Source organism: Protopterus annectens, chromosome 9.part0 (assembly GCF_019279795.1).
Source record: "Protopterus annectens isolate FY-2018-M chromosome 9.part0, PAN1.0, whole genome shotgun sequence".
NCBI lineage: Eukaryota > Metazoa > Chordata > Ceratodontiformes > Protopteridae > Protopterus > Protopterus annectens.
This window is the reverse complement of record NC_056743.1, coordinates 1509689401-1509706141: the sequence shown is the minus strand read 5'-3', so window position 1 is coordinate 1509706141 and position 16741 is coordinate 1509689401. Positions and strand designations below refer to the sequence as shown.

Genomic DNA, 16741 nt, shown 5'->3' with positions numbered 1-16741 from the left:
ACAGGTATGCTCCTAGTAGCTTTGTATGTGTTATCAGTTCAGTTTTTATGTTATTGGCTGACAAAATGTTAGTCTTCTGTGAAATGCTTAATAGGAAGTAGTATTAATTTACTTATTTTATTTTTTAGAACTAGTTGAAAGTTATCTAGCAAATTTTCAATGGATGAGAAAGACTCTTGGGTGATTTGCTGAAGTTTAGCCAGGTCCTGGACAGGGCAGATGAAGATAGAGTCATCTGCATACTGGACTGTAGTGACCTATATGAATGATTTGTGAAGTTCCTTTATGCAAGCAATAATGCCCTCCAGGGTGTGTGTTAATGTGTAATTAATGCCCGCCCAGGGGTGTTATGAGGTGGCAGAGGGCCTCTACATCCTTGGAAGGGCATTAATTACACATTAATACACACCCTGGAGGGCATTATTGCACTTAGACAATGGTTTAGCTGTAAAATTGTTGTTTTACTTGCTTATTTATTTTTTTAAGTACTATATTATTTTTTTTATATTTTTAATGTAAAATAGTTCCTCTGCCTACTGTTTCAAACTTGCTGTAGTATATGTTAATGGTGTTGGAGGAAGCATTTTACATCAAATATATATAAAAAAATAATATAGTGCTTAAAAAAATAAGCAAGTGAAACACAACAGTTTTACATACAGCCCATTCTCTCTCCCATACACACATACACAGTCTCTTCTGCTTTCATACACATACATACACACACAGAGTCTCCTCTGCTTACATACATGTATTCACTCACACATCACTCTCGCTTTCTCTCTCACTCTCTCCATCCATCTCTCTGTCTCTCTCTTTCCTTCTCTAACACACACACACACACACACACACACACACACACACACACACACACACACACACACACACACAAAATCACTCTCTCTCTCTCTCTCTCTCTCTTACTTTTGTAGATGCATACACTCTCACACACACACTGCATTTTCTTTTTTTCTCTTTATTTTACACTCGCTAAATAGCAAAAGCGCTGTTTAGCGAGTGTAAAATAACTTCTTGCTCACTCTCACTGACATGCACGCATACACTCACACACAGACATAAATACACACAGACACACGTACCTTTTTGTCTTCTTTTTTTATAGTTTACACTCGCTAAACAGCAAAATCTCTGTTTAGCAAGCGTAAAATAATGGCAGCTGTTCCGCTTCCTCAGTCCGAGCTCCACTGCGGCTTAATACTTTACCGTGACAGCTGACTTGTTTTTAAATGGGCATTACTTGTACATTAATATCCTGCTAGAGAACGCGCGTTCTCCAATCAGGGTATTGATGTACAGTTTGCCCATTGTCTAAGAAAACATTAAATAAGAAGGAGCCAAGAATAGATCCTTGGGGGATACCTACAGATACTGATAGGAAAGATGATGCATCATTTTGCTATTTTACAGCTTGTGGCCTATTAGAAAGATAACTATGAAACCATAAAAGTAATGATTTTGCAAGTCACAGGGAGGAGAGCTTATATAATAGCTTTTGATGGAAGACAGCACTGAATGCCCTGGAAAGATAAGATATAGAGAGGAAGCTAAGAAAACTGCATCTCTGTTGAGGTTCACAGTATTAGTAAACTTAAGAACAGCAGTGGTAGTACTGGGACTGGGGTAAAAATCATGCTGAGCTTGTGAGAGAGGTTCACAGCATTAGTAAACCTAAGGATAGTAGTGGTAGTTCTGGGACTGGGGTGAAAATCATGCTGAGCTTGTGAGAGAGGTTCACAGCATTAGTAAACCTAAGGACAGCAGTGGTAGTTCTGGTATTGGGGTGAAAGTCATGCTGAGTTAGTGAGAGAGGTTCACAGCATTAGTAAACCTAAGGACAGTAGTGGTAGTACTGGGATTGGGGTGAAAATCATGCTGAGTTAGTGAGAGAGGTTCACAGCATTAGTAAACCTAAGGATAGTAGTGGTAGTACTGGGATTGGGGTGAAAATCATGCTGAGTTAGTGAGAGAGGTTCACAGCATTAGTAAACCTAAGGATAGTAGTGGTAGTACTGGGATTGGGGTGAAAATCATGCTGAGTTAGTGGGAGAAGATTAATGTCAGAGAAGTTAAATTGTAACTGAACACATTTCTCCAAATTTTTAGATAGTAGAGAAAGAATGGCAATAGGTGTGTAATTTGAGAAATCAGTGCATTTTCACCTCTATTTAGGGAAAGCATGAAGGACTGTTTCCAGAGAGCCAAGACAAAGTTTTATTCGACTGCTCGGATAATGAGAACAGAAATTGAGTAGGACACTGTCATCAGCAAGTCTGATAAACTCTGATGATAGTTCATTTGGAGCTACTAAGGTATTTTATTAAGTTCAGGCTTAGCTTCTTGATAGCAGAAGCTGCAAATGATTGGAAGGAGAACGTTTTAAGATGCATGTTGTGGAGAAACATGGGGGTGTAGGTAATGGCATTGACTAAAGAAGTTACTGTTACTATGAGAGTTAAACTGACTGGCAATTATGGTTTGATATCAGTGGGGTTGGTTGATTAGCACTCTGCCAGGGGGCAAAAGTTTTTTTTTTTTTTGAGGTCCAGAAAAAGCATGTTTTTTTGAGCATATTGAACTATAGCATAGCACGTTTTTGTCCTGTTTGATACAGTATTATGATTTTAAAGGTATGTAATTTTTGGTAGTTTTTTGGGGGTCCTATTCTATGCCCATGCTTTCCAGGCTTTGTCCCTCTGCAACATGAGTTGTTTAGTATTAATTGATAGCCAACGTGCTGGTGGGTTAGATGTAACACTTTCTGTCCTGAGAGAACATATTCCTTAAGGACATCTAGAAAGGCACAGTTAAATTCAGACAGCTTCATCTAATGGGAGTGTTTTTAGAGCATTCCAATTATATACATTTAGGTTGTTGATGAAAGTTTCTTTGTGGAAAGCAGGAAGACTGCATACTTGGTTGTAATGGTGATGCTTATGAATATAGATCTGGTACCTGACAGTGAAGATTGGGAGGTATCACTTAGAATAGCAAGTAGATGTATAGCATTAGAGAAGGTGCCAGTGATATAGACAATCGATCAATGTTTATGTCACCTAGTATAATTGTTTCCTGAGAGATATTAGTAGAGATCCAGGAAAATATATTTTCAGCAATAGATATGTTATTGCTAGAAAGTATATACATGTCTGTGATACATATGTTGTTATGGCTATTACATTCCAGAAACAAGATAAGAATTTCTGTATCATTAAATTGAGGGAAGGTGTAAAGGAAAGGAGAAAGTTCTAGAGAATTCATCCATGCATCCACCCATCCATCCATCCATCCACTACCATTTTTTCCCATTTTTAATATTTATAGGTTCATAGGTAAGCACTATGCTAGCTGACCTTGCGAGCCATTTTAATCCTAACCAACTTCCCTGTTTTGTGCTTGAAAAAGCCTATCTCATTTGGTTATAGATTGGCCTTACCCATCCCATGGTTGATCATTATATATTACCCCTAATGAGAATAACTGGGATCATACTATATAAATGTGAGGGGATCCATGCATGGGATAAAGCATTTAGGAGGTGCCTTTGTCCATTAGTAGTACAGGGAGCAGTACTGGGGTAAATGTTCTGTTTGTCTTGCATAGATCTAAGTTGCGTTTGAATATGGACATGGCAGTACTTTGTTTTATGTGGATGGGGAGTCTGCTCTAGAGCAGTGGTAGCCTCTACAAGATATACCTGTCCCTCCAAAGTATTCTATTGATGTTCCAGAAGGGGGTTAGCTCCCCTGGACTGAGTATATATATATATGTGTGTGTGTGTGTGTGTGTGTATATATATATATATATATATATATATATATATATATATATATATATATATACACACACACACACACATATATAGATAGATATAGATATAATAATATATAGAGATTATATCAACCCCACCAGATTTTTTTGTCTGGAGAAAGGTTCCCAAGTGTGAGTGTCTGGCAGTTGTTTATTATAGATATTCCAAAGGTTAGCACAGAGGAGATGTAAGCCTGAGTGTTTTGTGAAGTGTGCAAACACTGCTTGGTCATTTGCTGTGGGCAATTTATTAGTATTTGTAGAGTGGAAAGTTGGTCCAGGGTTAGGATGGCTATCCCCACTTGTTTCAGAGTTAGATATATGCGATGGTGGGGGGAGAGACACTGACATTTGAGTCTACGTTTTAAGTCTAATCTAAGGAATATGATTTTCTGGTATATGAAATTGCTCAATGAGATGGATGCAATACATGCTATGCAGACTAGTCTGTAGTGTTAAGGAGTTTGAGAGCTGAGGGAAGGTAATTAATTGCTGTAAATATGGTGGTTGCAGGATGTAATTTGAGTAAGTAAAATGAAAGGAGGAAATTTAAGCAAGTATATGCATAACACTGAAGCAGGTGCAAGAGAAACAAACAGAGATAAGATATCTCAGGAAGGCCGAAGGGAAGAAAAAAACAAACAAACAATACAGTGTGCACAGTAAGTTGAAGCAGAGAAAGGGTAAGAGTGCTAATAGCAGAAATAATGGTTGCACTGTAAATGTAAATAATGAAAGTGGATAGGGTAGGAGAAGTAGTTAAGAAGCAGAAAGTGATTTAGGTTTAGGGGAAGTGATGGTGTATGTATTGCATTTTCAGAGATAGCTGAGACAAGAAAGGTGGGGGTGTGCGAAGAAAGCAGGAGGTTTGTATACTGGAATGTAGATGGTGACAGAGCTAGGCATATGGGAGTAAGAAATGTGAAAGATGGAAAGGAAAATGTTAAGGTTAGCGGGTGTGAAGTTAGTTTGAGGAAATAGTATACAGGGAAGTGAATAAAGAAGAAGGTGATGATTAGCCTCAGATGCAGTTTATATGACTCTTTCAGGAAGTATTATAATTTGTGATTTGACAGGAAAGTAATACTGTGGTAGAAGGAATATATAGAAATATGTTTGTATATGGTAGAGATGTATCAGGGTAATATAGCAGTAGGAGAAAGGACTGGGGAAGTGTAAGGAAGAAGAGAAATGTAGAAGTGAGATACATAGTAGAATGTGTGAGGAAGCTGGCATATGACATTAAAAGAGGACTACACCAGCTGTGTATGTTCCACTAATATATTTTACAGTGTTATTAAAGCTGTGATCATTACTGGCTTGCTATACATAAAGTTGTAGTCAGGCTCGGCCATTTCTGCCTGCACTGATGTCATTTTCTAGTTTGGAGAGACAATAGTCTGTGCTCACAGTTATGACTTTATAGTAGCTTTTGGATTTGCAGTGTTTAACAACAGGCGGGAAACTTACAGGTGCAGATGAAACTACAAAAAGAGCAGGGAAAATAGTGGTTAACAATACATAGAGGGAGAGAGAGAGAGAGAGAAACAGTAGTTAACAGTGCATTATACTGGAGTAAGTGCAAGCTTTGTAACATACAGTAATATTCAGTCATTAATGCAAAATCGGTAGCTGTGCAGGTACTGTGTCTTCTCAAGCACCATTATTATATATGTTCTGGATCTATGCAGACATGCAATCTCTCTGGCTGACCAAGGATAAATAAATGGATGGATAGATTCCTTTGACTCAATCCATTCAGCAAAAGCAGAACAAAGTGCATTTAAGTTTAATCAACTAAATGATGCCTGCACAAATCTAGCATAAGCTTTAAATACTCATTTTTTTTTAAAAAAGCTTTTTACTGAAACATTGTAAGTAAGTTAAAGCCTAATATGGTAATTCTGGTGATCTGCCAGCAGGCAGGAGTGCGAACATACCTCTCGGCCTCCAAGCATTAAAAATCATAGCAGAAGGTCAGAAAGACGAGCACTTTGTTTTTTTAACAATAGACTGCCCTTATGTACTAGACCTTATACGGTTAGTGGTAGTGAAACTTTGTATTGTCTTATGGTACGTATTTAATAAACTATGCAATTATAAACATGTTGATTGAATGAGGAACACTGTAAATCTGGGAGGAACAATGCTAAATCAAAGGGCCAAAATTATAGTTCTATGCCTAAACCATTGTAGTTGAAAGGTATGCTGGTGAAATAGCATCACATGTGGAACTGGCACCATACCTGTCACTTTGTACAAAGGCAATCTGTGTGCACTGACACAAATGAAATGTCACTGTACAGCACTTGCCATGTGTGTAGCACTAAGTTTTTTTACATAAAATTGTCCTCAGAGTTCACATATTTTATCTCTTGCAAAAGGTGACATCAGTCAGTCTTCAGGTTATGATAAACCATAGGTTTCTAGTTTTCCTTCAACAAAAGTTAATTTAAAAGGCTTCTGCCAACATTCGTAAACTGAATGAAAAAGTGAGAAACAATATTTTATTTTATTTATTTTATTTTACATTTGTTGACCGGGCTAGTCTAGCTGGATATATGTCCATTTTCAGTAGAGGCCCGGGGAGATAAGCTCCAAAAATTCTAATCTCTAATGATAATAAGTAAAAAAACATTAATGAACTACATGTAAAGTAGATAGTACAAAGGTCATGGAATAACAAAAAGAATTGTGACTTTCTTTCCTTAACCCCTCTTCTTATGGCCTTTAAAAAATTATAAATAGGTTCAAGTGTGAGACTCAGTACTGAGAGTCCCACAACTCTTAAAATGTAAATGTGACTGGTGGAAATATGTACCAAGTCTGAAATAATGTATCTTGGAGAATTCTTCTTTCTCTGAGGTATAATGACTTTGGAGTTAGGCAGTGGCAATGTGAGAAATGCCATCCCCCAACATCTAAGGTGCAGGGGGGCTTGACCTTTGCAAAAAATGTGTTTAGTGTGTAGCAGCAGGTTTTGAAGTTTGTTGCTTGTAAGCGTACTTAAATTCTTGAAGTTGCAGGACTCAGTATGGAGTCTCAAACTTCCACTAGGTTGCTTTAATAAAAACATAAGCACATATATAGACATACATTTAATTTTTTTAAATAATGTGCCTTCTTGTGACTGATGCTGCAAAATGCATCTTGGCATGTAAAACTAAAATCTATGACTGGTTAATTTAGATGAAGAATGTCTTACAAAACTGAACATAAATTGGATGGTTATACAGATATAAAATATAACCATACAAAGATTGAATTCCAGCTGACAAACTCAATCTAGCTGGACAAGCTTTCAAGTCAGTTTAAGACAATAAACCTAGTCCTCGATCTAGCATCTCATATTTTTCTGTTTCAAAAGTTAAATAAAGCCACTAAAGTCTTCCTTTTGGTTTTCAAAAGCTTTATTTTTGAAGAATGTCCAACATAGGTAGGTGTCCGCTGTAGCAAACATCTCTCCATTTTATTTCAGTTGTCTTGTGGTTGTGTTTATGGTTATATAGATAATAAAATAAATAATTCTTTGGGGTATCTTTTATTAACTGTTCATTTAGAGAAAATATATTTTCTTGGTGTAACTAAGCCAGTCAGACTAGTCACTTGAGGCTGTTTTGGTAACACTGAGAGTGCATACGCCAACAGTTACTTCTGTCTTGAACCATTATAATCAACTCAACACAGTATGTGTCACTTCTGAAATACTAAAAACTTCAATCTAAGTTTATGTTTGCTGATAGAGATAGGTTAGGTTGAAAGTTGTTAAAGTTAATCAGGTTTCCCTTTCTTATGTTTTACTTACATTTATTTCCTAATAAATGTGTGTTGCTCTGTGCCCCCCCCCCCTTGTGACTGCAGCAAACTTTTATACCTAGTGGACTAAAACAGGCAAAGAGAAGGAACCAGATGTCCCCTGAGTCTCTGTTCTTCTCTTCTCCTACCTGGAACAAAACTAATGTTTACTAAGTAAGAAGGACAAAGGGTTACTTATTTTATTTAACCACTTATAGTAAAACTGCCCCAAAACATGTTGGTTAGTCCTACAGGAATGAAAATCTTTGCCTCCATTACTTTTGCTAGGAAATGTACACAACTAACTGAGCTTTCCTAGCTGTCTCTTTTTAGCTCTGCTGGAGGTTAACGTTTTAAGGTTTTCAGATAAGCCTGTTAACAACCATTTGCGTAACTTCACATTAACTCAACAGGATTTAGCTGCTGAGTCTGGTAATACAAAAACTGCAGTTATAAAATTCTGTGCAAGGCCGTCAAAGGCTGAATGCAGCTGGTTGGCTTTCAATCTTGTCTGTCATTAATGACACCATTCTGCCTCACTACATTTATGTTGCCATGTATCCGACTCCCATTTCCACCGTCCTTCTTCCTCCTGCACTCTGTTTCATTACTGCTGACCTGATAGGACAGGCTTTACTATCCTTCTTCTCATTTCCCCTCCCATTCACATCTTACTTCACCTTCTCTTCTGTCTTTAATGCTATTAACTAGTGCTTCATCACAAATCCATATTTGTCACCGCCGTTTGCAGCCTATCTACTATTCGCTAACATAGCTGTAGGGGTACGTTCTCCATGAATATAAGTACATTCCCTTCTTAAAAATACCATCTCTTCCTTTCTGTCATCACAACATACCCATGTCTACCAGTATTACCCAAACAACCCATGCCTTAATATTAGCACCCTCTTTAAAAAGTACCCATAAACTGGCCCTCAACAACAATCATATATTTGCCATCAAACTTACTACCAGCAATCATGACAAAATGCACAGAACCCACTTAAAAGGCCAGGATTTCATCTCAAGTTATACTTAAACTTGCACCAACTTCCAGTATTTACCAATGATGAACCAAACCCTGGGCCATCCACATATCTCCTTGTCTATCAGCCAGTTAAGCTCCCCTTAAAATATGTCTATTAAATGCTGTTCATATCTCATAAAAAACTTGAACAGCTTGATACCTTTCTCAATACCTTTTTTGACCCAAAATCCTAAAGTAACATTTCCAAACTTAAATCCTATTTTCCTCAATAGACTGGCCACTTGTTCTAGAGCTTAGATATTCAAACAGTGCTGCCAGCACCTTAGGCAATATATTTCTAGAGTTGAAAACAAATACTTTCTTGTTGTATGCATTGTTTCAAAACAATGCCCCAACAATTGTCTCACTTTTTGAACTCAAAGCTGAACTTAAACTCAGAAACAAAACATGGCTCCATAACGAATCAAGACAGAGTTATAATTGTTCAAAACCTAGACAAGACAGCTATCATAAGTCACAAGGTCATGCCCCTTAGGTCCCAGAAATCTGCTCTAATGTCCAATCCAAAGCAAACATGTTGAAGTTACAATATGACACCAAAATAAGTCCAACATTACCTCAGCCACAAATACACCCCTTGTAAGCTGTCATTTCCTGAATGAGTTCACAAATAAATCTTCCCCAAAAAGACTTTGTTTCATACCCCCTTCTTTGTGACCCTCCCCAAATTCATTCTGCTAAACAACTTTGGGGTTATTAAGGAAAAAAGTAAATTGGGAAACTTTTAGGAAAAAAATCCTCATGATACCCCCATGGGAGCCAACAAACTCTATCCCTGTTCCTCTCTTTTTTGTAAGGAACACTTGCACAATATATTCAACCAATCATTGGAGTTAAACATATTCCATACTGTATGAACATTGTTTCCTGAAATACCTAAATTTATCTCAGCTTCTGACATCAAGTACATTTCCATTCTTCTTTCATTAGGCAAAATCCTATAGAAATGTGTGCATTCATATACTTATCCACCTTTATCCAACAATACTATCTCTTCTCCAGTTACCAGCATGGGATATGGAAGGGGAGATGCACAGTGATAGTCATCTGAAATGTCATTGATGACATACTGATTAACATGAACAAAGGCAACAACACTTGTATCTAAAGGAATCTCATAGCAACAGATTAGTTTTCCTGGCCAAGAGAAGGTACAAAGTCAAGGTTGGCACTGTCTTCTTCTCCATTTCTTCCCTATTAATGAATGGCATACTCCAAGGACTGGTTGCCTCTCTCCTCTTCTCTGTATTTATAAACAAGCACCCCACAGACCTTGCTCCTACACCAGTTCTCTGTAAATTGAAGACATCAGACCTCTGCTCCGTTGAAATCAAAAATTCCTCAAAAGGGACCTGGAGCAATTTTCCTCCAAGCAGAAGGTAAGGGGTTTTCATTTTTAACTGCATTAAATCAAAAGCCATGATCTTTGAGACTTGGGGAAAATTGTCTACGGCTGGAAGAAAGGAATATCCAAAGAAACTATCTAAATTAATGAAAGTATCAGATAATTAAATGTCTAGTAATACAGCTAGATCAGAGGCTATCATGTTCTTTCTTTCTTTCCATAGTGACATGGATCCGATCCACTCTAAATCATTTCATTAAGAGATTATCACAAGCCTAAAGTCAAAATCACATATGAGTACCCTTAGTGTTCTGTACCATATTTTGGTAGAGATTCAGTAACATAGATAGACAGTTGGAATACTTACAAAACATTTGCCACTCTACAGATGTGACATAGACATATGTCTCATAATGTCACCTTGATCTCACCATGGCATATGGTTTTACTTCTGCATTTATTAGGAAAAAATGGAACAAATATCACAACAAATCATTTTTTCTGTTTCACTTTTTTCAGCACAAATTTTGTAACCTGAAAGACTTCTGACAGCAAAAAATGTTCAGCCCTCACACAAAAGTGCTTTATGTAATAAACAAGTACTTCACATCATGCATCTTAAAAGAAAACACGTCAAACCTTCTTTGAGATATTGTCAGTGGCACAGGCAAGTAGGGGAAATTATGTTTTGATAGTTAGATGTCTTATGTTTTAATAGGTTTAATGACCCTTACATCTGAAAAAAAGCAGAATCAAGGACAATAAAGTAATAGAAAGAATATGTTCTGAATTATGTTTACTTATATACAGGTAGAATATTCAGACTAGTTGCTGCGGCAAGGCTATCCAGCTGGTGGTGTAAACCTTGTCTTGAGATGATTGTCACTGTTAAAGTGACACCCTGACCCCATGTGCAAAAAGGGAAAAAGTGGTTGAGGATGGATGGATTTAGACTAGTTAAAAGACAGCAACATTAAAGAAAATCCTCCAGAAACTGTGCCCCTGCACTTTCCAGTGTGACCATTAAGAAGGTATCTCACAAAACCTGCCTACGTTCTGAAATCCCAGTGCAGTGACCCAAGAAGAGCTCCATAAATATATGCACTCCATACCTTCACTCTCCCAAGAAGCCTCTAAAACACCTGCCCCTACGTCCAACTCATCTATACAGCACAGCTGTCAACAGGTGAGGTTTGAAGCATCATGTATCACTGCTTCAGTTACTTTTGATTTTGTTGCATCCCTCTAGATACATACTGTACAGTGTATGTTATTGATTTTCAAAGCTACATTTCCAAACACGTGCACAGCAGATGTGCAGATCAGAACTCCTTTATTCCACTTTCTTCAGTTCTTCAGTGTTGTCCTTCTACATAATTCAGTATAAACTGGTCAGGAATATATCAGTGGAATGAATGAATAACAGGTGGTAGCAGTCAATCTCAACTTCTTATTAAAAAAAAAGATTTAAAAAGTGGAAAAAAATCACCTGGCTGTTTGTGCTAACTCAGAAAGCTGCAGACATTCTAAAGTGGAGATCAGTGGCCCGTGTGTTTGGCTTATCAGTGGACCTTTGTGTGATTTAATTGCAACAGTTACTGTGTAATCTAACTTTGATTGCTACACACATTGTTTCATTAATCATAAACAGAGTTAGCTACTAAATGAAAAGAAAGCTCTGGAAAATGTACCGCTTACCTTCAGTGCTCTCCCTCTGACATTTTCTAGCGTTTGGGAGACCAGGTCAGAGTTCCGTGTTTTATTCAGCTGCTGCTGTAACAGCTGCTGAAATGTATAGACAGTGTTTGCCATTATCTGAAAAGGGAAGCAGGAAAATGCATGATATACTTCGAAAATGAAACACTAAAGTTCTGTATTTAAAGGTTGAGGGCATCAAAGCCATCTTTTTGAAGATATTTATGCCTTAAGATACAAAGTGCAGGAACTTACTCAATGGTCTACAACATTTTATGAAGTACATCACAAGCATACTCTGACACTAACTGGCTACTTTAAAATAATGTTTTTAGTAGTGAAAAGATGGGGGCACAGTGATTTCCTCAGTCAGCAATATGAAATGGATTAACAAAAACAAATATATTTACAGTAGCTACGGGCAGCCATGATGGTGCAGTGGTTAGCATTGTCACCTCACAGCAAGAGGTTCTCCAGTTCAATCCTTGGCTGGGGTGCCTTCTGTGTGGAGTCTGCATGTCCTCCCTGTGGTCGCATGTGTTTCCTTCGGGTGCTCCGGTTTCCTCCCACATCCCAAAGGCATGCTGTAGGTGGATTGGACACTCTAAATTGACCCTAGGTGTCAGTGCATGTGTGTGTGTGCCTTCTGTGGAAGGTTGGGCACCAGGCTGGCAACTCTACACTGTAAAACTACACTGCCAATCATGAGCGGACAGGTGATCCACTGTGGCGGCCCCTAACCGGGAAAAGCTGAAAGAAGAAGAAGCTACGTTATGAAGTGTTTTTTTACAGACTGTACATTCATCAACATTTGAAACTCCTGACATTTCTGCTTGTATGTGTTACAAAATGTAAATAAATGTTCTTTTATCTTGTAATGCTTTAATTTTGTCCTCTTAAATATGTTATTTGAAATGTATGAAATAGTTTCAAAATGCTTAGGAGCATTGATCGTCATAATTAGATTTGAACAATAAGGGTTTCAACATATTCATTTAACGAATGAAACAACATATGTAATATATAAAGTACATAGCTCAAAACCTCCCATCTCCAAAATGTGGAATGATATCTCTGATAACGTGCAACAAATGGGCGAAATGTGGAACACTTACTAACAGCTTACTAACAACTTAAACTAGTAAGCTGACAGGATGGCTAAGATCTGTTTCATTATACTTGTTAAATGTATAAGTTATTCTGATGAATTAATGTGTTTCAGTATTATTTACCATGGAGAACAGTTGACAAAAGTATTAACATTGAAAGTGTGACAGACTCTTTCAGTGTGGAACTGTGAGGAACATGATTATTTTAGGACTCAAAATGAGGAATGTTGAGTATAATGAGGAACGCTTGAAAGGTATATATACAGAATTATAAACACTAATGTAGTTTAACAGAGGATGGCCTAATGGTTAAGGTGTTTGCCTTACAAACACAAGGTACAGGGTTTGAATCTCACAGGGGATAATTGGTTAGGCTTAAAATGGCTCGCAAGGGCAGTTAGCCTAGTACTAATCTATAAATAAGAGTTCAGACAATTTCCAGTTCTGTTTTTCTTTTAACATAGAATATTAATTTGTTGAACTTTAACACATCATAGCATTTTCAAGAACATAAAACATTTTAGTGTAGTAGATGAAAATTATTCATTGCAAAACATTTCAAATCATGATGGCGTTTAAGGTATGTCAATTGTGTTTGTGCTGCTCCCTGATTTACTGTTTAGACTCAAACACACCTTTCATTTTGAAACTATTTTTTGTTGGTTGGAACCCAATGAGATTAATGTAGCATCATGGATATATTGTAGGAACAGCGATGATCAAGTATTCGTTTTCTCCTGGTTTGCACAACTTTTTCAGCTTTGTATAAATTTATGTGTACATGGGCATAATGCATGATCACAGTATAAAATACTATCACATAAATAAAAATTCCAGCCTTCTGCTGGGCACCACTGTTGCTCCTCCAGTCTACAACAAAGCCTTAGAGTACTTGGCTTTGTGGGTGTTCTGGTGGCAGTGTATCTACCTTATAACCTGAACAAAGGTGGAAGAGCTAGTAAAACTGTGCCAGCCTTTACAAGGTGTGTGTTTGCGTGTCTGAAAACCAAAGCCCAAAGAGAAAGTGTGTGTGTGTGTGTGTGTGTGTGTGTGTGTGTGTGTGTGTATGAAATACTTTGATCAGGGACACTGAGGGCACAGATTCTACAGAGAGGGTGGTGGAGGACTTGGCTTGGAACACCCGGCTGAGGACTTAACTCTATAGCTGTGTCAGTGGGGGGGGGGGTTATTTGGGGCCTATAGAGAGACAGGGAAACCCAGCCCCAGGACTGAAGTTTGTTCCCTGTGTGCTTTTAAGGGAAATTGTGCTTGGTGCAGAGAGCTGCATCTGGAAATACTGTGTGTATCTATTTTTGTTCCCAAGTGAACATCCCTCACCAGTGTCAGTGGTATGGTAGGCTCCTTGATTAATGGCCCAGAGGAGGGATGTAAATCACAAAGTGAAACTGATATGCAATGGTGTGAGAATGAAACATGGGAAACACAAGTCTTGATGAGGTTACTCTAAGAAGGGCAGACAATGAAAGGAATTTGGAATAACAACCACTCCTAACTTGAAAGATACTGTGCAATGCGAAAGTGTGATGGCAAAAGCTGGTAAAATAATGCTGGTGTTTATTGCACAGGGAGCAAATTCCAATGATTTTGTGGTCATCCTTTTATTTGCTTGTACACAGTACCAGGAGTACTGCGAATGGTTTTGGAGATCATAAAGAATAGGGGCATTAGACTGGTAAAAAAAAAAAAAAACATTAAAATATTGGGTTGCAAAACCATTAAGAAGAATGGAGTCATGGAGTATGAACAGACACCTAAAACCAGCCTATGTAAACATTATAAGAGTGAAAATAAGTGTGTAGGGGGATAATTTCTATACAATGTACTCTTTAGTGACACTATCCCTGTGATTCAGGGGGAGCAATGCATGCTCATAACTTGGTCCTACAGTCTCTTTCATGAAACAAAAGTAAAAGGAAATTTAAAGTGAGGCTGTAGGAGCAGTTAAGTGACACAGGGAATGCAAGGGAACAGACATTTAGTGATTTTCACTTTAACAAGCACCTTTTAAGTGAGATGCATAATCTAACAACTAATTTAGAACAATTTCATCCTAGCATTAGAAATAGTAAAGACATTAAAGATTTGTCACTGCATAAAATGTGTTTACATTTAAATTTTGTATTTTAAGACCTGATAGTTTAAATTTTGAGTTTAACCGAAAGCATATTATTATTAGCTAAAGTTTTGTGTTTCTTTTTCTGTTAGATGTTTCTTAATTGTATTGTAATTATTCATTAATGGTGTCTATTCACACTTCTTGAATGTAATGTTTTTTACACTTCCTGGAAGGCTCAAGCTAAGGTAACAGAAGCTAATAAGTTTTGGTGTTTCTGATGATTTATTATTGTTTAAAAAAAGATAAAGGAAGTAGGAAAATGTCTACTATTAGTTTTCAACCTGTTATGCATAACGTGTGTGTGTGTGTGTGTGTGTGTGTGTGTGTGTGTGTGTGTGTGTGTGTGTGTGTGCGTGTTTATAGTTTAGTAATTTAATTACAGTAGCATGCTAATCCATGCATTTGCAGGGTACTGCTTCAAGGAAGCACAAACTCTCAATATAGAGCACATTGTGACTTCTATTGCTTATTTTCACATACCTATTTACCTGTTACACAGCTAGCACATTCCTAAAACTAGACTTGAGAAGTAGAACAAAATATTATAACAAAAAAGCTTTACTGTATAATTTGAACCCATGCTATTGTACACAATCCCCCTGTTCATTTAATGCAGTGGATGATTGCTTACACTATATTATTTTTTAAAATAAACATTTACCCTACCTGTTGCATAAGATTTTGTGCCCTAAGAATCAGAACTCTTGTCCCCTTAAATCCAAATCGGTCCTTCAAGTTTTCCAGGCTTTGTTGGAGACACTCGACTTTCTCATAGCACTGGTGCATCCTTACAGAATCTTCTGGCAAATCTGTAAACCAGGCTAGGAGCTGTTTACACACCAGCCATTATGTAGAGAGAGAATAAAATTAAGTTAGTTTTTTTTTTTTTCCTTCCAAAAAATAAATAAATAAATAAATAAATAAAAAGTTATTTCTGTTCATTGTTTTCTCATAATTTTCATGTGAATGGTTGCTAAATTCTTACCACTGCAACATACCTGCTTTTAGCTCGCTACTATCTGTTACACTATTTCTGTCTTTGAACATTTCACAAAACAGCAAGAAATTATGGTTAATAACACTAGTCATAGGTGACTCGATAGTGAGGCACACTGATGTCCCACTCACTAGGTTGAGTAAGGAGAAAGTAACAGTCAGCTGCCTGTCAAGTGTCAGGATCCGTCACATAACAGACGCACTCAGGTCCCTCAACAACAGGTACAAATACAACTCTGTCATTGTACATGTGGGTGTGAATAAATTGAGATGTACCTCCCTGGACTTCATGAAAAGGGACATGGAGGAGCTCTCGGATTATGTAGCCCAGGTGGGTATGACCCTAGACCTGAGCAGCATCCTACCATCCTACCCAGAATGATACCACAGTACAAGCAGAAAATGATTGATTTCAACAATTGACTAAGTTTCTGGTGTCATTCCAAAGGGATCCAGTATCTGACTGCCTGGGATGACATGAGTGACAGACCTAGATGCTTTGTCAGAGATGGCCTGCATTTGTCACCTGTGGGCTTCCGGATACTGGCCAAGGGTCTTGCCACCCCTATAGTGCCTTTTTCTGGGTGGTGTTCCAAAGACCAAATTACCACTGTAACAGCTACTAACAAATGCAATTTGAGGGTCATGTTGCTCAATGCTAGAAGTCTAAATCTCAAAATGCACTCGCTCAAGGCACTCCTTAAAATGGAGAACATCGACAATTGTGCTGTAACAGAGACCTGGTTCAAGGCAGCAGAAAGCACCCTTGCACTACCAGGCTATAACTC

The 16741-nt window shown here is 37.6% G+C and overlaps 1 protein-coding gene across 1 annotated transcript in view; it reads right to left on the bottom strand.

Moving 5' to 3' along the window:
• Positions 1-16741, bottom strand: part of NIBAN3 (niban apoptosis regulator 3) — an 828390-nt gene that overhangs the window by 108219 nt on the left and 703430 nt on the right. The window contains exons 10-11 of the mRNA XM_044084452.1: positions 15624-15785; positions 11715-11831 (exon numbers count right to left, since the gene is read on the bottom strand). Of these exons, the coding sequence (XP_043940387.1) occupies positions 11715-11831; positions 15624-15785 (279 nt within the window). The remainder of the gene's footprint in view (positions 1-11714; positions 11832-15623; positions 15786-16741) is intronic.